The sequence below is a fragment of the Mus pahari genome, chromosome 2 (genome assembly GCF_900095145.1).
Source record: "Mus pahari chromosome 2, PAHARI_EIJ_v1.1, whole genome shotgun sequence".
In the NCBI taxonomy this organism is placed as follows: Eukaryota; Metazoa; Chordata; class Mammalia; order Rodentia; family Muridae; genus Mus; species Mus pahari.
Window position 1 is genome coordinate 52,479,497 of NC_034591.1, and position 21,429 is coordinate 52,500,925.

General features: G+C 41.4%; 1 protein-coding gene across 2 annotated transcripts in view; it reads right to left on the reverse strand.

Annotated features, from left to right (window-relative positions):
* The window catches only part of Chchd3 (coiled-coil-helix-coiled-coil-helix domain containing 3), a 259,060-nt gene extending 241,217 nt beyond the window's left edge, over nucleotides 1–17,843 (reverse strand). For both annotated transcript variants that reach the window (XM_021190919.2, XM_021190918.2), the window contains exons 1-2: nucleotides 17,586–17,843; nucleotides 6,688–6,775 (exon numbers count right to left, since the gene is read on the reverse strand). In XM_021190919.2, coding sequence (XP_021046578.1) covers nucleotides 6,688–6,775; nucleotides 17,586–17,666 — 169 coding nt within the window. In that variant the 5' untranslated portion in view covers nucleotides 17,667–17,843. The remainder of the gene's footprint in view (nucleotides 1–6,687; nucleotides 6,776–17,585) is intronic.
* Nucleotides 17,844–21,429: the final 3,586 nt, after the last annotated feature.

Below are 21,429 nucleotides of genomic sequence, written 5' to 3' on the forward strand. Positions count from 1 at the left end.
AGTTTTTGCCTCTATGATTTCCATGATTCACCCACAAACAGATCTGAGAAAACACAACCCATTCTTAAAATCACTGTAGACTTAGTATCCAAAATCTACTGTAACAAAAATAGGGTGTTCTCTTAAAATAGCTTCTTTTTCCTATAGTCCTTGAATGTGTAGAACCATGGCAAGTAGCTGACTGAACTCCAGATCACAGGAACTGTGGCTCCTGCCATTACTCCCGCTCAATCCTCACATCCAGGCACCCCATGCTGTTGCTACTTCTCAAGAAGCCACTGGTCCCCATGCCACCTACAGGCACTTATACACGGTAAATTACACAGAGGTGGTCTCTAGGTAGAGACCACTGAAAATTTACTAAGAAGCAGCAGAGCCAACAATTAATACACTAACAGGAAATCACCTGGCAGGGAACAACTGCAAAGTCTGACTCAGAAAGTACATTCCAGAAAGTACTAAGCTTTGCTCTGTAAGTCCCTTTCCTATGGCACTGTAGCTGTCCTGTGTGGGAACCCTCTTGCACTGTCTTCAGACTGTCCTGAATATATAAACATCCTAGCCAGGGATTGGCTTACATCTTGCTTGTATGTTCAGATTAACTGATTTTAAGCTTTTGCTGGTTTCTTAGAAGAAAATGCAAAGCCAAGAGTAATGAATCAGACAGCAGCAAGGCGCATGGGCCAGATGAGGAGATAAGGACTGAAGCAAGGATCACCACGACCCAGCCATCCAGCTTTATTATCAGGTCACCAGGTCCCAAGGCCCCAGGATTTACTATACTACATCTACAAAGGGCATAAAACAGACCCTTCCCCATGTGGTTTTCAACCCACCCTTTCCTTATCCTGCCAAGAATCCACTTGTCTCGGTTACTGTTCTACCGTTGGGAAGAAACACCACAACTGAGGCAACTTACCTAAGAAAGCATTTAAGTGGGGTTTGCTTACAGTTTCAGAGGGCTAGCACACAACCAAGGAGCACCGCAGCATGCATGCAAGCATGGAGCTGGAGCAGCAGCTGAGAGCTCACCATCTATCCACAAGTTGCAGGCAGTGAACGAGCGAGACTTGTCCGGGCTTGGTCTTTTGAAACCTCAATGCCCATCCCCAGCTACACACCTCCTCCTATAAAGCCACACCTCCAAATCTTTCTAAACTGTTCCACAACTAAGGACTAAGCATTCAAACACATGAGCCTATGGGGACCACTTTCATTCAAACCACTCCATCGTAAACTCATCTCACTTCACCTGCTCAAAACTCATCCGTTCAAACCTGTAGTGCCACACGGTTAGAGCCTCATGGCTTCACACAGCTGAGGGCATTTCTGTTCTTTTTCTTCTTCCTTACAGTGCCAAATAAAGACCAAAAAAAAAACCCTTTTTTTTTTTTCACTTAACAGGAAAATGATCTTATTTTACACAATGGTAGAATATACATATTCTTACCACCCTGATTTCTTTGTTAAATATAAAAATAACGATGAAAAGAATCACTTTAATTTTAACCATAAAAACCATTTAATAAATAAAAAAGCTTTATTATTAACATCTGGAAGTTCATGAAGAAGGAAGCAACTAATGAAATTTCCTAATCTTGAATCTTAAAATTAGATGGAACTCTTCAGTAGTTGCCAGGACCACAGAGGATAAAATGAAACCTCCTTAGCTTCTCCAACCCATACCTACTGGTTAGGCCCCAAGCCTCAAGAGAATTAATCTGCTCTATCACTGACTCTACAGGGGTGTCTGCCACGTTAAGAGCCCTCAGATCCCTTTTTCCTGGAGGTCTGCCTCAAGTCCACATGCCTTCATGGCAAGTCACACTTCTGCCCTGCTTCTTTCTTTCCTATATGCCTTCCAGCCTTCACCTTCCAGCCTTGGGTGCACACTCTCATTCATTTGCATCTTGTTTCCTTCCTCAGAAACCCTGCACAGCACCATGTTAACTATGATTTGACCAAATTGGTCTCTGAAGTCCAAGATCACTGCCATACCAACACCTGGTCACAGAAGGGACAAGTTGTGAGTTTTCTTCGTCACTCATTAAATACATACTGCCTACAGATCTTTTAGATGCAGGGTGTGCTCATTAGAGATTAGACTTAATGCTTTAGAACCTTTGGGCAAATTATCCATTACAGTAATGCAAAAACTACAGATTAGGATACTGGCATACACAAAGTTTCACACATGAATGACGGAGTCCTACGACACTGCACCTGCACTCAAATGTGAAAACTCCAGTCAAAGCGGTCAGCAGAACTGGATGACTTTGAATGTTCCCTACACTGTTGTGTCTAAAGGGGCCTTAAAGAGCTGTTTGAAATAACTAAAGGAGCCATACTCTGGGGGAAAAAATACATACAACATATAGATGACTCTGTTTCCCTAAATTGGATGCTTAGTTTGGGCTGTGCTATTTCCTGCTCAGACTGGCTTCCTGCAGTTTGTTAAGGCTGCCAAACATTTAGTGACCTCAGCAATACACTTAACACGAATTGGGAAATCTTCCTATTTTTCACAATGACAAGAAATTGACAGAGAAACTTGCACGGTGAAGATAACAGTAAGAATGAGCTCATTTGTCTTTTTCCTGGGTTTATCATTTTCATCAGGTTGCCAGTGACGTAGGAAACCAACAAACAGCTCCTAATACCATTTCCTGTCTGATTTTCTCATATTGATCTGGAAACAGTTTCTTAGGAGTGGATAGGATCAAACGTGAGAGATCTGACCTCACCACAAGCCAGCAAAACTAAAAGATCAAGATGAAGGGAAGAAAAGCCAAAATGAACAATGATTTTTAAAATCAAAAGATGCAAGATGTTACTAAAAAGGTAAGTAACTACACACAGTGGCACTGAGCTAAGAAAAGAATTAGCTGGTATAAAAGCAAGTCAACACAGTTGTGATTTGCAGGACAGAACTCCAGGCAGCAAGGACACAGTTAAGTCCTTTAGAGCACATTCATTTATTACAGTGGCGTTGCAATCTGCTGTGTGTCACACAGTATATTATTTTGCTCAAACAGCTTTACATGCAAATACTTATTGCAACGAGTCACTGATCTGGTTCAAGGTTTCTCCAAAAAAAGAGGAAAAAAAAAGAAAAGAAAGAAAGAAAGGAAAAAAGTTTCAGCCTTAAAAAAATTACTTTTGTAACGTATAAATTATAATCTCCAAATATATATATATATATATATATATATATATATATATATATACACACAAATATATTTACATTTACATATATGTGTATTTGACAAACCTTAGCTTTTATGCTCAGAAATACTACACCTCTCAGTCCATCAAATACACTGCCCTAGATTCACACATATGAATAGCCTAGAGCTAGTATGAAAAAATCCTGGGAGAAAGAAAGCATTTTAATAAATATTAAAAATTCAGGTCACATTTAATATATAATTTACTTGACACTGAAAAATGTAGAAAAAGCTAGTGATATTTTCATCAATATACTTTTGTAGACTTGAAAAATTATTTCCAAACACATCTGAATTATGAATTGTAAGAACTCTGTTACTGAGTGCTGACTAAAACCCCAATGAGAGAAACTTAGAAGAAAACATAAACTATGAGTCCAGAACTTTTATCAACATAATGACTGTTTGTTAATTTACACAATCGCAGTCCAGTTGTTTTCTTGACCTAAAGGCAAGATCACTTAGAAATACTACGGCAATGTTTGCTCTCCTCTTGGCTTAGGTTATGGTGAGGAAAACCACACCATACCCGTTCTAGATCTTTTTTCCTATCATGCTACCAGATAAGTGATCCAGCTGCTCCACGCATGAGGGGCCAACAGCTCCAGACTGTTGAAGATACTACACCTCCATGGAATGTTCTTTGAGTTTCTATCATTGATAGTCCTAGGTTGAGTAGAAGGGATAGAGAGTCACAAGCCGCCAACATATAGAACCATCAGACCACAGCCTCATTCACGTCATTACAGCACTTGATGAAACTCGAAATGCCTAGAAATGGTGAGTCCCAGGCTCAGACCACACAGCAGCTTCCTGCAGGCCAGAAGCTGCCGATGAATATACCTGAGAAACACATTTCCATTATATTTCCTTTTCATCAGTTTTTATGTAATTTTTAATGGTCAAAGGTAACTAGTGGCTACTCTTTAGTGCAAACAAGTCTAGTCTGATCACAAGGTAGTACTTTAATGACCTCAATACCCAGGATGGTCACAGCTGAGCATGAGCCACACAGTCCACTGTCATGTCAAACCTGGAATGGGAACAGATTCCTCAAGAAAGCCAAGCTTATCATACCATCCATGCCCGGCTCTTGGGTCAGAGATGCCATGCATACTCACAGAAGTCAGCAGGCCAACCTTAACTGTCTCAGTGTGTCAGTATAAGAAACCAACCCAGAGGCAAAATGGCTCAGCAGGTAAAGGCACTTGCCCTGCGAGCCTGACAACCTGAGTTCAATCATCAGAATCACAGAATCAAGTAAAGGAGGTAGGAAAGAATCAATCCCCTGCTATCCTCTGACCTTCACACTGACACACAGTGCACACACACAGTGCACACACACACACACACACACACACACTCTCTCTCTCTCTCTCTCTCTCTCTCACACACNCACACACACACACACTCTCTCTCTCTCTCTCTCTCTCTCTCACACACACACACACACACACACACACACCAATTAATTAATTTCTTTTTTTTTCTTTTAAACCAATTGCAAAAGGAAAACATTTTCTCTCCTTCAGCTCATTAAAGAATGAGACTCAGTACAGGAGCTTGAAGAAGCACTCAGAAACAGAAGGTTCTCTCCTGAGCCCAGCAGAACATCTAAGGCAGCTCCTGCCTTCCTCCAAGTTTCACTCACATCTCTTCTACAAAAGAAGCAGGAGGTCGTGCAAACTCATAAAATAGAATGGTGCACTCTGGAGTCACATGGGTGAGCTCGACTCTCAGCTCTGCTGCTCAGCGGCTGTGTGACTGTGGGCCAAATAACTGACCACACTGTGCCTTGGCTTCCTTCTGCATAAGGTATATTATGCATAAAGTATAAAGCTCCTTTCTTGGAGGCTTTTAGGAATAAGATCCGGTAAGAGATAAAGGACTTAGCACCACTCTTAAATATCATTTCTTACTTGTCACTTCATCAGTGTTTGCCTGAAGAAAGCAGAACCAATCCAATTTTAAAACAAGTTCCAAATTCAGAAATATGTGTAAATCAAAATTTACTCCTAAATCAAAATATTTAACATTAATTTCAACATCTTCTAGGGTTTGTTGTTTCTTTGAGGTCTAGTTCTTTCTCACAGTCTTATTAGGCATTTAGTTATACATGCACGAAATCTAAGCTCTTTGAAACAACTCAAAAAGCTTCATTATTTGTAATGCAGGCATTTGGTAACTGTTGCCTGGATTTATAAAATTAGATCCTAAAATAATCAAAAGTGGTTACTTTCAAAATATGTAATAGACTTTTTCCTAATTGAATTCAACAGTTGATACTCAGCATGCACTGAGAAGCAGGCATTACCCTAGGAGCTGGGAACTTCCCTGTGAACAGATAAGGACAGAGGCTATGAGTTTCCAGCGTGAGTAAGCAGAGCAGGCGGGTGAGAGGAAAGTGAGGACACAATTCTGAAAGAAAGGCAGAAGTCGGTCACAGTGCATTTCAGGTCATAGCACATCACACCCCACAGAGATGCACCTGAGTCATGGCGTGAGCTGATTCCCATTTCTCATGAAACCATGAAAGCAGCTATGTGAACAGCACGGCATGGGCTATGTGCAGAGATCGTAAAAGATGACAGTTATCTGGACCGAAGCAGTAGAGATGGGCCAGAAAGGATGTGTTCGAATGCATTTTAGACATTGCTGACAAGATCGGATATTGGCTGAATGTAAAGAGTAAGGAAAAAAGAAAAAGAAAAATGCAGCTCCATTTAGGGGGCTACCTGCTCTTTCCTGAAAAAGATGGAGCAAAACAGCAGGTCTGTAGAAGAATAAATGGGCTTATGGCTATGTGCTTAAGTTGGATATGTGCTTGCCTTTCATCTTGGTAATTAACCATGAAGATGGTTCAGCACTCCTACTAAGCTGATGTTACTGATTATGCTCGGTATTAGAAGCTCAAATTATGTTGCCAACTCAATGGTCAGTTTGAGACTCACAACTGCCCTCCCCGCACGTGGCATGTGCACAACAGCTCATCTTTCTCACTTTTATAACCTGCAGCCAAATGAGCACCTCCAAGAATTCTTCATCCAAAAGTAATCACTCCCACATTGTTCTTGTCATTTCACAATCAGCAGCATGGCCAGTCATTACTCAGGCAGTATCAGGAGCAGTGAGAAAACACTAGGGATGTAGCCCAGCAAACAGGAGCTGGGTCTGTGTAGAGATGAGAAGAAAGGGAAGCGCTGGACACAGTCAGGTGCCTGTAAATACTTATTGGATGAGCACACAGGTTAGGAGCTGGATGAGAAAAACAAAAGTTCACAAGTTTGAAAGCAGAACTAAGCATTTTAAAAGAAACCCTAATAATGATTTTTAACACTCACCCTAAAAGCTGAACATCTAAGTACCAAAAGGCAAAGAAGAGCAGTGCTTGACTTCCTGAGTCAACTTCCCTACTTAGGTTTTGTTAATGAAAACCCCTAAAATAAGAATGCCGCCATACCTGAAGCACCATAAACGCTGGAGTATCGCTGAGACTTAGAGCCAGATGGAGAGGACTCCTTCATCCGGTCGATCACATTTTCTGAAAGCTGAAAAGGGGACATGAGAATGGAAGTGATGAGACAGAGACAAGACCATGCACTGCATCCAAGCAATCCCCATCTGCACCATTCTGCAGAGTGAATGGCCTGCTCAACTAGACCCACACAAGCAAAAACAGTCACGATTCCAGGCCACGCCCACAGCACTATTCCTTCATTTAATACTACACTGTACTACTAAGTGCTTATTGCAAATGTTTCTTGATTTCTGCTGTGCACTAAATTACTATCTCAGAGAAAAATCAAGCACCAGAACTCCTTCAGTATTCATTCAGTAAATATTTAGTAAATACATATGTATGTATGTATATATGTATGTATGTATGTATGTGTTAACAGACCTCAGCTTGCTCCTCCCTTCTCTCTCTCTCTCCCCCTCCCTCCTTCCCTCCCTTCCTCCCTCTCTTTCTCTCTGTGTCACCTCCTCTATTTCCTCCTTTGCTTCCTCCCTCCCTCCCTCCCTCCTGTTCAAGTGTTCAAGGCTAAGAATGCACAATTGCTTTCAATAGTTTTTATTAGGCACTAACTCTGCGCCAAAAATAGACTAGACTTGGAGAATTTAAAACCATCAAGCTGCTAAGAGAGAATAAAGAGCCAAGTCATTTAAGTATGCCATGAAGAGTACTGCCAGCCTGTAATGGAAGTTTGGAGACACAAAAAGGGTGGGGCAGCCAGCCAGCCTGAGGTAGAGACGCAAAGAAGAGTCTCAGGAAAAGAAAGCAATGGGACAAAAAATTGCATTAGGTATAGAAATGGGGTTACCAACACTAGATGGCCAAGTAGAGAATCAAGTATTCAGCTGGCAACAGGCCAGAGGCTCTGGGGAAAACTATAGCCTGCAGATTTGAGTCACAGGTCCATGGTCACTACTCATTATCCTTTTGTATTTTCATGATAGTTTTTACCAATGTCTAACACTACTGTGTTCCTTTCCCACTACAGAAAAAGATGACAAAAGAGCAAAGGTTTTGATGTCCTATCACTATATCACCTGATTCAATACGTATGGAAATACAGTGATTAGGCAACGAATAACCACTATACATGAATCAATGAATGAGTGAGTAAGTGAGTGAGTGAGTGCGAGCGTGCGTGCATGCATGAGTGAGTGATCAAGCAAAATATAGAAAAAGGTGGATATTTTCTATCTTAAAACTCTTAGGAAATGAAGTTTGAGCTTAGTACAAACTAAGTTTCAGGGGCACTGAGGATTGTCAGCAGGGTAATAACATAATCAGATTTACATTTCAGAGATCACTCTGGCTACAGTGTAGACAACAGATTGAAGCAGAGTAAGAACAGAAGAAGGACCCCTGAAGGAGACTAAAGGACCAATTAAGAAGCTATTAAGCATATGTCCACACAAAGCCTTGCACAAAATGTGCATACAGGCATTACTCACAATAGCAGAAATGAAAACAAACAAATGGCTATTTACTGGTGGATGGATAAACAAAGCATTATGTATTCACAGAATAGAATACATTTCAGTAATAAAGAGGAATGACGTTCCAGTAAGAACTACAATATGATATGTATGAACCCAAAAAAAACATAAAACTAACACCAAAGACTACATATTACAAAACTACTTCCTTTTGAGAAAAGTGTCTCACTATGTAGCCCAGGTTAGCCTCAAGCCTCCTGCTGGGATTACAGAAATAGGTTACCACATTTAGCTATGTTTAGTCTATTTACATGAAACCCCAGAAAAGGCAATTCTATAAATAAAATATCAGTGAACAAAGCTACCTAGGGCAGATGTGAGGATAAACTGAAAAGAACTGAAGATCTTACTCAGCTTAGGAAACGATCCTTAGAAGGGTACAACATAATATAGTGCTTATTCTAAGAACTACTGAACAGTCTACTTCCCAGATGTGTAAATTATTCTACAATCAAGTTGTTGGGAGGGGTATTATTTTGGTAATACAATAGGTAACACATTCAAGGATACTTAGGGCCTTGCATGGTAGCACATGCCTGAAATCCAGCACTATAAAGGCAGGTAACGGAGGAACAAGAGTTCAAGGCCAGTCTGGACTGTATAGAAAGACTTGTCTTCCCCCTCCCCCCAAAAAAATAGACGTCTACAAGGTATTTAGGATGCAAAACTGCAAACATGGGCTTCGTGCTTATTACATACATCTCCATCCTAGTGCTTCATTCACCCAATCCTCAGCAAGCCTGTGTAGTAAATATTTACATTATCTCTAATATGTGAGAAAAAAGTACTGCCAGACAAATACCAGGCCTCAGATGACACAGTCTCACAGCAGTGAAGCTGTTCCAACTCAGCAAGTGCAAGTTTCAAGGTCAATATCAGATATCCCTCTTCAACATCACACTCAACATCTGATAAGACAAGGAAGCAAACGTAGGCACTGAGGACCTGGGACTTTGGGGTCAAGTAACAGAGTAATGCTCCAGCATACTGAGGTTCTTCTAACCTCCACTTCCTCGGCTGCCACTCTCTGGCCTTTACTTTCAATATAACTACATAAGCACTCTGTTAAACGGCACTAGTGGTAATCCTTTACACTTGTATTTATAAAAACAAATATATATTTGCAAAGCACCTCATCTATATGGCTTCCCTGTCACATTTAACCCCACCCCATCATTACTGCCCTCTTCCGGAATCCAGTACCTTTCTGACCGCTCACTGCACACATTTCAGAGGACTCTAGCAAGTCCTATTTCTCCTCCCCTCCTCTCAGGGCTTCCTCTGCCTCTGCTGCCCGACCTTGGGGCTTCAGGACTCCGACTCAGTCCTTTGCCCTTACTCTCTTATCATCCATGTACTCATGGTATTCCTAGCAAATGACTTTGGATTTAAACATCCAAAAGCAATCACTCACCAAATTAACTCTGCATTTCATTTCCTGCCTCAGTTTCCCTAGTGCAGGATAACAGAAATTTGCTACCACATCCCACCAAGCCCTTAACTGTTGTGGATAAATTCATGAATTCTAAAGCCCAGTATCCTGAAAGCCAGGAAGAAACATGTTTAACTACTCACTAGACAGCTACTCTGGGGCAGACAGAAACTCCTCATACCCAGTGTGTATGAAACAGAACTTGTGCTTGTCACACTGTCTTCCTCCGCTTTCCTTTTTCCTACCTAATGCCACAGTTTCCATCTGGGACTCCAAATCAGAAAGGGCCTGCCTTTAACACTTCTTATTCTCTTAGCCACGACTTCCTCCCTCATCTCACGTCTCATTTGCTAATTCCCCAAGCTTAACTTCCAGTTTCTCCCTTTACACGTCACACGCACAGGTAGCTATATTGTTATTTCTGCTGCTGTTGCCTTCCCTCCAGATCCCTTATGATGGGGTTTCAAGACCTGGTTTGATCATCCAAAAACAATCACTCACCAAATTAATTCTTCATTCCATCCAACCATGTTTGCCTAGCAGAACTATGGTTCCTTGTCCCCACTACACCTATTACAAATACTCCACTAATAGAGTATCCCCTGCCCTGTCTACCTATCATGACCCTGAGCTCCTGTAAATCACTGAGTCATGCATTCAACAAGTATTCCAAATACCAAGTACTAACTCAAGCCTCCAGGGACATTTGTGCGAGCTGTCTATACCTTAACAGGTACTTCTGTCTCAGGGCCCAAATTACAGTAGAAGTGAGATACGGGAGGATGGCGCTCAAGAACTGTGCTCCCTGGAGAAAAAGCCCATCTCCTCTCTCAGACCACCAGTCAAATGAGAAAAGGGAATACCAACCGGCTTCATCTCCTGAAACCAGAGCCAGCTATATTTTTTCTTGTTGTTTTATTTTGTTTTGTGATTCTAGGGGTTGAACCATGAGCCTCCAAGCCTACCTCAGAGCATATCCCCAGCAGCCCCAGCTACATATGCATATGTACATATAAATAAACACACACACATATATATATATGTATATATATGGGGAAGGGGTTGGGTTTTTGTTATTGTTTTGCTTGCCTACTTTGCTTGTCTTGTTATCTTTCGTTTTTGAGTGTCTAAAGCAGTGCAGGTTAGCCTCAGCTCACTATGTAGCTGAGAATGACCCTAACTCCTGACCCTCCTGCCTTCACTTCCCATGTGCTGGGAAGAGAAGCATGTGTCCCAAGTATGGCTTCATGTCTTCTGACCGCAGCTGCTAGATATACTTTTGAATTCATCTACAAAGCTGAAAAAAGCTTTGTTAACATTGACTCCAATCCTCCCCACTCCCAGGTGACTCTAAGTAACACCCAGTCACAGGTATATGAAGCCCAGCACTGGCTGCCCAACCTCTAGTCACAGCCCTGGAAGCATCATTACCCATCAGTGTCCCTATATACACTAAGAGCACACCGTTCCCTCTCATGAGAGGAAATGGGTCTTCATTTCTGAAGCTAAGGGCTATATGATATGATCACATTAAGCGATACAAAATACATTTAATTCATATGTAACATATATTTCATAACAACATATTAATGTTACAATATATTCTACATAACTCTGTACTGTTGGGACCAGAGCTCAATAGTAGAACACTTGCCTAGCAGACATAAGGCCCTGGGTTTGACCCTCACCAACTAAAAAATGGTAATATTACATATTACCATTACCATAAGCCATCATATAAAGTTCATCAGTTTATATAGTTTACATGCAGTAACTTTTACATTTTAATTTACATTTCTAAATTTCAACCCAAAATCAAAGAATTGCAAAATTAAGATTACACATACCTATAACTGGTCAGCAACATAAGCCAAAACTCAAGTGTTAGCTATAAACACTGATCTGTGTATTTAATTACACCATCTACTTTCCCTTCAAAATGTATACTGACTTTTTTTTTTTTTTGGTTTTTGGTTTTTAGAGACAAGGTTTCTCTGTATAGCCCTGGCTGGCCTCAAACTCAGAAATCCGCCTGCCTCTGCCTCCCAAGTGCTGGGATTAAAGGCGTGCGCCACCACTGCCTGGCGTACTATTTTATATATTCATATATTTTAATATAAAATATACTATTTTATACAGCAACTACAAAAAGTTCTTTCGATCCCTAAAGCAGCCTCAAAGCATTGCCCTTCAAACAGAAACAGCTGGCTCAGTTAAGAGGACAGCCACCTCACTTCCCCTGTCTGGGAGGTCAAAGTTTTGGCCACTGTGGTATATGAGGACTATAGAATACCAAAAACTACCTGGCAGTTACTCATAGAGCTGCAGCCACAGACTTGTTTCTTCTAGTTCACTCTTATTACCTGGGCCTAAACTTACCATGCAACTCCTTCTCCACATGGGGCTGAGGATGATGTCTGAAGCTCTTATCAGCATCTGTTTAGGTCCTAGTAGGTGTATGTAAGACAGTGGTTCTCAACCTTCCTAATACTGCTACCCCTTAATACAGTTCTTCATGTTGTGGTGACCCCCGACCATAAAATTACTTTTGTAGCTACTTCATAATTTTAACTTTGATATTATTATGAATCATGATGTAAATGTCTACTTAGATGACTATTATGAAAGGGTCATTCAACCCGTGGGTTGAGAGCCACTAGTGTAAGATATTGGGTTTTCTTTCCCTATGATTTTCGGGACAGAGAAGTAGAATATGACTTCCAACCCAGCAGCATTTGTTACCTTCTTGTTGGGTTTGTGGTTTCTCTGATGCCTCCATATTTGTTCCTTAATGCTGTCCTAACACCAGCCACACATTTCTCAGAGTAGGTTATGGTCACATATAGTCAAGCACATATATGTACTACATGTCATCCAAAGAATCCATGATAAGCATAGTACAGAGCTGATAGATAACCCTGCATGTTGCTGGGTTGGCTGATTCAGGGTTAGCCTTCGCTTCTTCTTCTACAGCTGAATTCTCGGGCCTGGGCCTTGAAGGCACATTGTTAGCCTGAGGCTGCAATCCTCCTGAACTCGAGCACTATCAGCTGTCCCAGGTGATGCAATCACAGCAGCCATGCTCTGCAGTCTCACCTGCAAACTCAGGTCTCACCTAATCTCCTGAGAAGAGGCACTCACTTGTGAAAGATGCTGACCACCGTGTTACCTACAGCCTGTAGCAGTAAGAGCGCAGCTCTTCTCTGTGATGGAAACCAACCCAAAGTTGGATAGAGGTAGGAACATAAGCTTCAATAAGAGCTGGACAAGGAGTCTCAATAAGAGGAAACACTCTAGGAAACACATTTGTCCTAAAAAAAGGGGGGGGGGCTCTGCCATTAGAAAGGCCTTTTCCCATCTGATATACTTACCTTCCAGGTGCCTCTGCAGTCTCTATCCAGACAATACTAAATGGGAAGTAACACCCCTCTACACATTTACTGATGCCACAAGCTATACCCAGAGGCCTCTAAACTCTGGAGTCCATGGATTAATTCGATGTACACAAAACTGTGTGTTCGCTGTATTGTTGAAGGCAGAGTCCATACCTTATAATATTCACAGTGGCCTATGTATCTAAAGAACCACAATTACAATAAGAGGTGATCAGACAAGCAGGCCTTTTGACAGAATTAGCTAGTTCTGTCTACCTACCCTACTCAAAGACAGGCAGAGCTTGGCCACTGGTTGACTCACATGGCCTCCAAAGAGCATTAAATGTATCAGCTAATAAACCCACTTAACTCTTCCCACCCACTATGCTTGGTCTTATCCAAAATGTACACAAACATACCACCCACTGATCCAGAACTCAGCATTTTTTCAGATACAGGAGGCTGAGTAAGAGGAACAAAGATAAAGTCTTCTGCCCTATGAGAGGAAAGCTCAAGTGATCTTTGACGTGGGAAATGTGGGAGTCACATGACCCAGATCAGTTTACAACTTCAGCCCCTAACAGTTTTTTAGATGTCTTTAGATGTTTCTTATCAAATTGATTTAAAGAATACCGATGCAATTTTCTCTCTTGATTTTCCCTCCACAAAGGAACAGGTCATTTTCTGTGAGCACTAGTTCCCTGCTACCTTTTGAAGGTATGACTCTCATAAACAAGAGATGAAATGGGATGGCAGGGAAAACACACAGACTCATTTCTGTCAAACATCTCCTTTTCAGTTCCCATGTAGCTTGCTACTGTGTTCTGAATCCTAGAAAGCTTAAGATGGCCCAAGACATTCACAGACCCTACAGTTTTAAGGGACCAATTCTCTATCAGCTAACTAAATCACTCAGTCCCTATGACTAATCAAATAAATGCATAACCCTCACTAACATTGAAGAACCCTCTACAGCATCCCACATTAAGAAATCTCTTCAATTAGGGGCTCTCAACTACCAACATCTGCCAAAGCACATGGTGTGTTTCACGGAGGTGTGCGTGGTGCTCTGAGTGGCTCCCGTGAATGTCAGCTTGCAGCTCCAAGGCCAGCTGCAGAGATTCGTTATGCCAGAAACAGTGATAAGTATAACTTTGAAAATGATACTCATTGAAGTTGACATTTGCTCTGAAAGAGTTCACTCACAGCTCTGATGTTTTAGATAAAGTTATGAAAGGCTGGGTTCTGAGCACACTTTCTAAGCAGGCACAGCAGGTGGACACAAAAATCCTATTAAGCACATGTAATGTGAGGCAATAAAAGTATGTGTTTTTCTATCACTAGAAAATTTATTTGAGACTTAGAGAGAGTGCAAGGCAAGAGGGCAATCCTTCATTCAGTCCATATGAGTAATTCCATATGCAAAATTGAAATCTGGTGTAAGAATACAGGCTATTTTACAGAGGGCAAAAAAGTACTAGCAACAGCTCAAAATAAGGGAAAAGAGTATATATAATACCATTAAAAAGTAGTGCCTGCCAACAAGAAGAAACCTGAAACTTGACACTGTTTCAAGATGTAGGTCCTTTAAGTACAAGCCACAAGTACCTCAGCAAGAAAAATATGGATATTCATGATCTATCAATAAACTCAGCCTACTTAGTGAGTTTTCTGTTGCTCACTAAATGCTATTCATTCTTATTAGGATAACTGAAGATAAAATTGCTATCCTCATAATGAAACAGAACACAAACTGGTTTCCCAGCAGTGAGTACTGAATTACCGGTATACTCTTAATTTCCTCAAGTGATGACCCTAAACATTATAAAATTGATCAAAATTGGAAAACGCTTCTTCAGCCAAGTTTCATTAAGCCATAAAATCCAAACCTGAAGTTTGGGCCGCACCTGTCCATGTTTTAGCAACTGCCTAAAGACAAAGCCTTGCTTTCAAGCTAAGAATACTGCTGTCCTGCCTAAAAGGAAAGCCAAGAAAAGCACCAAGGGCAGCTACAAGAAGTTTACAAGGCTCAGACAGGGAATGGATGATTTCAGTACTCAGTCTACCCTGTAAGGGTCTCTCACTGGGGCATAACATGTTCTTCTCTTTAGTTATTTTGGGTTTAAGCTTTAGCAGACTATGTACACACACACATACACATTAATATGCAATTACAGTGAAACTCCAGAGAGGGAAATGCAATCAAAGATAAGTTGTCCATGCCATAAGCTATATTAAATCCTACAAAGATCTGAACCCAGGTTTGTTTGATTCTAATGCTCTTCCAAAGAACTTTGTAATTTTAAATGTGAAAGGAACCCTATCATAATGATGACTGCTTATTTATAAATCTACAAAGCAGCTTGGAAATATACAGATCAATGTACAGTGCATGTCTAGCATATGTGAGGGCCTAAGTTCACTTCCCAGCACCTCAAATAATAATTAATAATAATAATGATAATCAACAGGTGTTTTACATACCTTATCCTCTTATCCTAACCAAAGAAAGTGATAACATTTCACTTTAGGAATAAGGATGTGTCATCAGAGAAGTGACTTGTCAGAGTCACAGGCTAATTAAAAATGTCAGCTTAATTCCAATTTGACTTTCTCCTTTCCATGACCTCAAGGAACCCAAAATGGCTCCAAGTCCTCCCAATTCAACAACATACCAGTTTTAAGAAAAGCTGCAAAAAGCTATATTTTGTTCTTAAAATAAAATAAAATAAAAAAAAAAACAAAAAAAAACCTGACAATGTCAAGAAGCCCATGCAATTTCTGAGCTAGAAAACAATAGAGATCTGAGAGATGTGCTCAGCTCTACCAGTCTGGAGAACAAGAAAACTGAAGGAGAAAACGCTCAAGGAGATTACAGGCAGTCCTTGAAAGGACCAGAAGCAAAGGAGGGAGAACCTTGCCGAGGGGATCTGAAGAAGAGCTGCATACCAATCAAAATAAGCCTGCCTGTGCCTGGACTGTAACAGCAGAAATAAAATGGATCTGAAAAGGGAAACTTATGTCTAGTTGTATGGCTGAAGGACATAGTTTGTTTTTTTTTGTTTTGTTTTGTTTTGTTTTTAAGTTTACAAAAGTTCTTTAAAACACTCTCACCACTTGAATGGAATACATATCCCTATTGCCCTGCCTATCACTCTACCCTATCTGATATTGTATCAAAGTCTCTAGGCTGCGCCCAAACTCTTTCAGTTTGTGTCATTGGCCATAATGAAACATGAGGAAATGGACTTAAAGCATTTTTCTAAACAAAGTTTTCTCATCTGAAATTTACTTTCCTTGGTTTTTTTCTTTAAGTTTTCACTCTCTAGTGTGGAACATTCAAAGACTTTTATCGACTTTCTTTTCCTTTTTTTTTTTTTTTTTTCCTCCACCTCTGTATAAAATTCAAGTTTGCAGTAATTCTTATCTTACTACAAAAAGTACCAACTAAACCACAACAGGCAAAGGGTTCTATCACTAGCAGCGTGAGAATTGCTGGTCACAGAGCCAAAAACTCAGTTCAACAGTCTGGGGTTTCTAATCAATAAAACTTTAATAAGTTCTTTTCAAAGTAACAAATTTCAAAGGAAAAAGTTTTCAAGCAGTTGAAATGTTTTTAAAGTTTTATTTCTTTGTAACTCTTACATAGTTAATTAAGAGTAGTTGTGTAAACGCAATAAACATATGAATATGAACTATGAAAAATATGAAGTACTCTAAAAGCTTCTGAAGTCATAGTGCTTTATTTACCAGGTACGAGTAAGTGTACTTCCCAAACCATGAAGCTCCAAAGCCGGGTCAAAGGAGAATATTAAAGTTGTTAGTGTGTATACTAACACCCTAGAGGAAATTCAAGTTTCCAGTTCATGTATCAAGTACATGCAGAGGGCATCTACTAAGTCTCTATAACGAATCCCTTAGAACTTGCCTTAGTTCTACAACCTTGAAGGACTGCAAACCAACCTCCGCCCCTAGCAGGCTGGCAGTTGTAGGCCTGTATAGTAACTGGGTCAGGTTCAAAGCATGGGCCAACAAACCACAGGGGAGGTGCCTGAGAAAACGACATTATCGGGTGGAAGGGAAAGAGCCAGAAGCCAGAAATTAGCAACAGGGTCGGGAATGACTTGAATGGCGATACCAGAAGAGGGGCATGGAATAACAGAGGCAAAAAAGAGTAATCCTTAAAACATCATTTGACTCTGAGAGAGAAATGTGGGTGGAAAAGAAGGGCTGGGGTCCTGTACAGGAGGCACACAGACCGATATACAGTGAAGCAAGAGTTTTAATAAAGTCCTGCAACTAGTGAGCAAGGACGACTGTGGTGACCCGGCACAGTGAGTGCATGGCTCCTGGCACACAACCAAGAACTTTCTCTGAATGGAGGTTCCGAGACTTGAAACTACGAGCTTCTTCCCAGAGACCCAGACTTCTAGCGGGACAGCAGGGCGGGCCGAGAGCGGAGAAAGCAGGTCCAGCGGTCCCAGGCACATCTCGGCGTTGGGATCCGAGGTCAAAGGCTGCCCTCCGCCCGCCCACGGCACTCACCCGGATGCCCTTCACCACCGTGATGTTCTCGTTCTCGTCCGCCTCGAAGGTGACCCGGCGGGTGCTAGCGGTCCCGCCCATGGCTCCTGCTTCTGTCCCCGCAGAGTCTGGAGTGTGGACCTATGAGCACGTCAGGACCCACGCGCACACTTGCGCGTGAAAGCCCTGGACGCTTCTCTTGCGGGGCAGGAGCAAGGCCACGACCCCAAGAAAGCAAGGAGAAGGCGCCGGTCCCAAAAGCCCGCCTCCTCCGGTCACGTGCCAGAAATAGGCCGCTTCGGGTTAGCCCAAGAAGCAAGCTGCCCGCCTCTTATCGGAAGGTGCACTAGGATTGGCTGGACCGGACCCGGATGCTATGGCAACAGGTGGTGTTTAACAGGGCTTCCGGAGCCTCTGAGAATAATGGGAATTGTAGTCTCGATCTGGCGCGATAGGTGCTGTGACAGGTCTCACTCCCTATGCTGTAAAGTGAGCCGAGCATTCTGGGAGTTGTAGTCTTGACGGCCCTGAAGGCCTCCTACTGGTCTACTTTCAAGGAAGTTTGTTCACCCAACCAGCTTGTTTTGCAGTTGACTCTAGAATTTTAGGTCAGTTAAGTAAATACAGGCTCTCAAAGCTAGATATGGAAGATGCACTCCCCTAAACAAGCAAATTTTATATTCCAGTTCACAAACCTCTAACAACTAAACTTAACATTTTGCCATTTAGTCTTTTATAGGGACTGAGACGACATTTGCCTATGTTCCTATCTTATGACTTAGGTATTTGTCAGTCTGTGTGAAATGCAACTTTTAATGTAGGGCTTTCAAATATACGTGCGAAATACATGGGAAAAAATTATTTACACAAAGATACAGACAGAACACTGCTTCTCACATTTGTGTCTCCTATTCACTTACATAAGTTAGATCACGGGATAATTAGACAAAGGAAAATGATCGATTCATGGAGGAATTATAGCAGCGTTAGACAAAGTCGAGATGATCTGTTTTGGAAAGTTTCTAGCTTGGTACTTTACCTCCAAGAAGTCTAAAAATGTTTATATATTCATATATATATATATATATATATATACATACATACACACACACACACACACACATACATACATACATACATACATAGTTTCAGTTTTGTTATTTGCTTGGCTTTGTTTTTTGTTTTTGTTTTGCTTTTTTCTTGGTTTATTTGCTGTCAAACACTTGCTAAAAGTACAGTGTGATCTTAGATTTACAGAGCCAGAGAAATACTCTTTCGTTTAGAAATTAGATGAATGGGTCTACAGATGTAGCTCAGTTGTCTGTGCAATGCCCCAGGCCTGAGCTATGTGAGGGAGGAGAAAAAACAAGAGGGAAGAAGGAGAGTGAGGGAGGGGAGGGGACAGAACTAGCTGAACAAAAATAGCTTTTTTCAATTCACCCTTTTCAACATTAGAAGACAGAGAACACAGCATACCATGGCATCCTCCTAGGCCAAAGGGATCCACATGGTTGAAGAAATAGTTTTGAGCTTCAGTTATTTGTCAGCATGTCAGCATGTAGCACAAGACACTATGTCTCTCCCACTGCTATATATCCCAGTATATAGTAGCAGTGTCCCTTCATCTCATTGTGTCTTTCTTTTCACAGGATATTCTCCTGCCTGTTCCTGTCTGTGTCCTCACATTACATCGCAGTTGAGCTTGCTTCTGTCAAGAACCCAGATACACAGGGATTGCCATTCCTTACATTGTGTCCTCCCATCCCCAAACACAACCACTTCACTTCCTACCCCAGATACGGCGTGTATTGGAGGGTGCTACATAGAGCAGTTGCTCAGTCTATACTTAACAAAAATCGAGGCTTGCATACTGAGAGTGGAGAGATACAAGTAACAATTGTTAACGGAGAGTGGGGAGATACAAGTAACACTTGTTAAGGAGGATGAAAGCCAAGCCTGAGAAGGCAATGGATACCTTCCATTAGAGCACAAAAAGCATCCAGGTGCTCTCCTCAGCAAAGGTTCCAGAATACTTCTGAACCCCTAGTGTGTTTCAAGCAACACTAAATAGATCTTTTTTTTTTTTTAAATTTAATACATCTTATGGGGATGTTGGGGGATACCCACAGTGACAATACAGTTCTCCCCAGGCCAGTTCCAGGTGCATCATCCCTACCATCTCTTCCTGAACTCTTGAGAACCGATGGTCAACGCTTCTCTCTGGCTATAGCTTCTTCATGGCCATCTACTCCAAAGACAGCATTCTCAAGCCAGAAATGTAGGAGGGAGAATGCAACGGTTGGCTCAGATGAAAACCAAAACTCAAACTTGAACCACTTAGATTCTCTCTCCCTTTTCTCTATTTTTGGCATCAAGTCCTCAAGTTTCACTGTGAAATTCACGGCATACAAGAGGAAAAGCCTGGATAATGAGTTTGAACGGGGACTCATCACGGCAGACTAGAGAGAGGTGACACAGGAACTGTAAGCAAAATAAAAACATCCAGATGGAAAGAAAGAAGTAAAACTGCCACCATCACACATGAGATGATCTTATAAATAGAAAAACATCTCAAAGAATCTACTAAAAAAATTAAGCTTTTAAGATTCAGCAAGGTTTCAGAATATAAGTTCAAAAAACTTCCTGTGTGCCTCTATACACTACAACTAGCATGCCAGAAATGAAATGAAAATATCAAATCCATCAGGAATAGCATTAAAATAGCTCAAATGTCCACTTACTGATAAATGGATAAACATGACTCAGTATTTCTAGATAATGGAATAGTATTGAATAATAAAAGGGTACAAAGTGCTGAGATATGCTACCATATGGAAGAACCACAATGTTATGTGATAACAGGAAGCATTGTGCCGGGGGCTAAAGAGAAGGCTCAGTAGTTAAGAGCCCTTGATGCTCAGGTTCAGTTCCCAGAACCTATGTGACAGCTCATAACTGCTAGTAACTCCAGTCCTCAAGGACAAGACACCTCTTCTGAGATCTGCAGGCATCAGGCATACTCTTGGAACACAGACAGACAGACAGGCAGGCAGGCAGGCAGGCAGACATAATACATACATGATATAAATAAATGTATTTTTAACTCTTCCCAAGAAAAACCCCAGCCATGGAAAAACTGTATATTATGTGATCCCATTTAAGTGAAGTGTGCAGAATAAGCAAATCTATGGAAAACAAAAGTAGACTGGGTTTATGGGCCTGGGAGGGTGAGTGGAAGATGGAGTTTTAATTGGTACAATGTTTTATTGCAGAGCTGTTGATAGAAACAGGCTAAAATTAGTTCATGGTGAGGGTTCTACAGCTCTATCAATACACAAAACTGACTGTTTTATGCACTTAAAATAATCTTTTTTGACATGTAAGTTACACATTATCAAAGAAGGACAGAAATGTATTTAGCATTCAATAAAGTCAAACGGGAAAGGTTTTTAATAAAAAGGTGGGACTTGAGACAGAGATCAGTGGCAGAGCATGTGGCTGGCATGGACAAAGCTCTAGTCTCAGCATCAAAAAGAGTGTGCTAAGCAAGGAGCTGGCTGTAACCATAAGGACCCAAGTTCAAATCCCCAGCACCCACAGAAGAGGCCAGGAGACAGGGGAAGCAATGTTCTGCAGTTCCTAGGGCTCCTCAGTCTGCCAGTTCAGCTGAAAGGATGAGGTCAGTGAAGACACCTTGTCTCATAATCTAAAGTAGAGAAGCTGAGGAAGACATCGTGATGTCAAATGCTGGCCTCCATACGTACCCACACAGGCTCACCCCTCCTTCCCCCTCTCTCTTCCTCTCCCATTGCTGCTGTTGCTGCTGCTGCTGCTGATGATGATGATGATGATAATGATGATGATG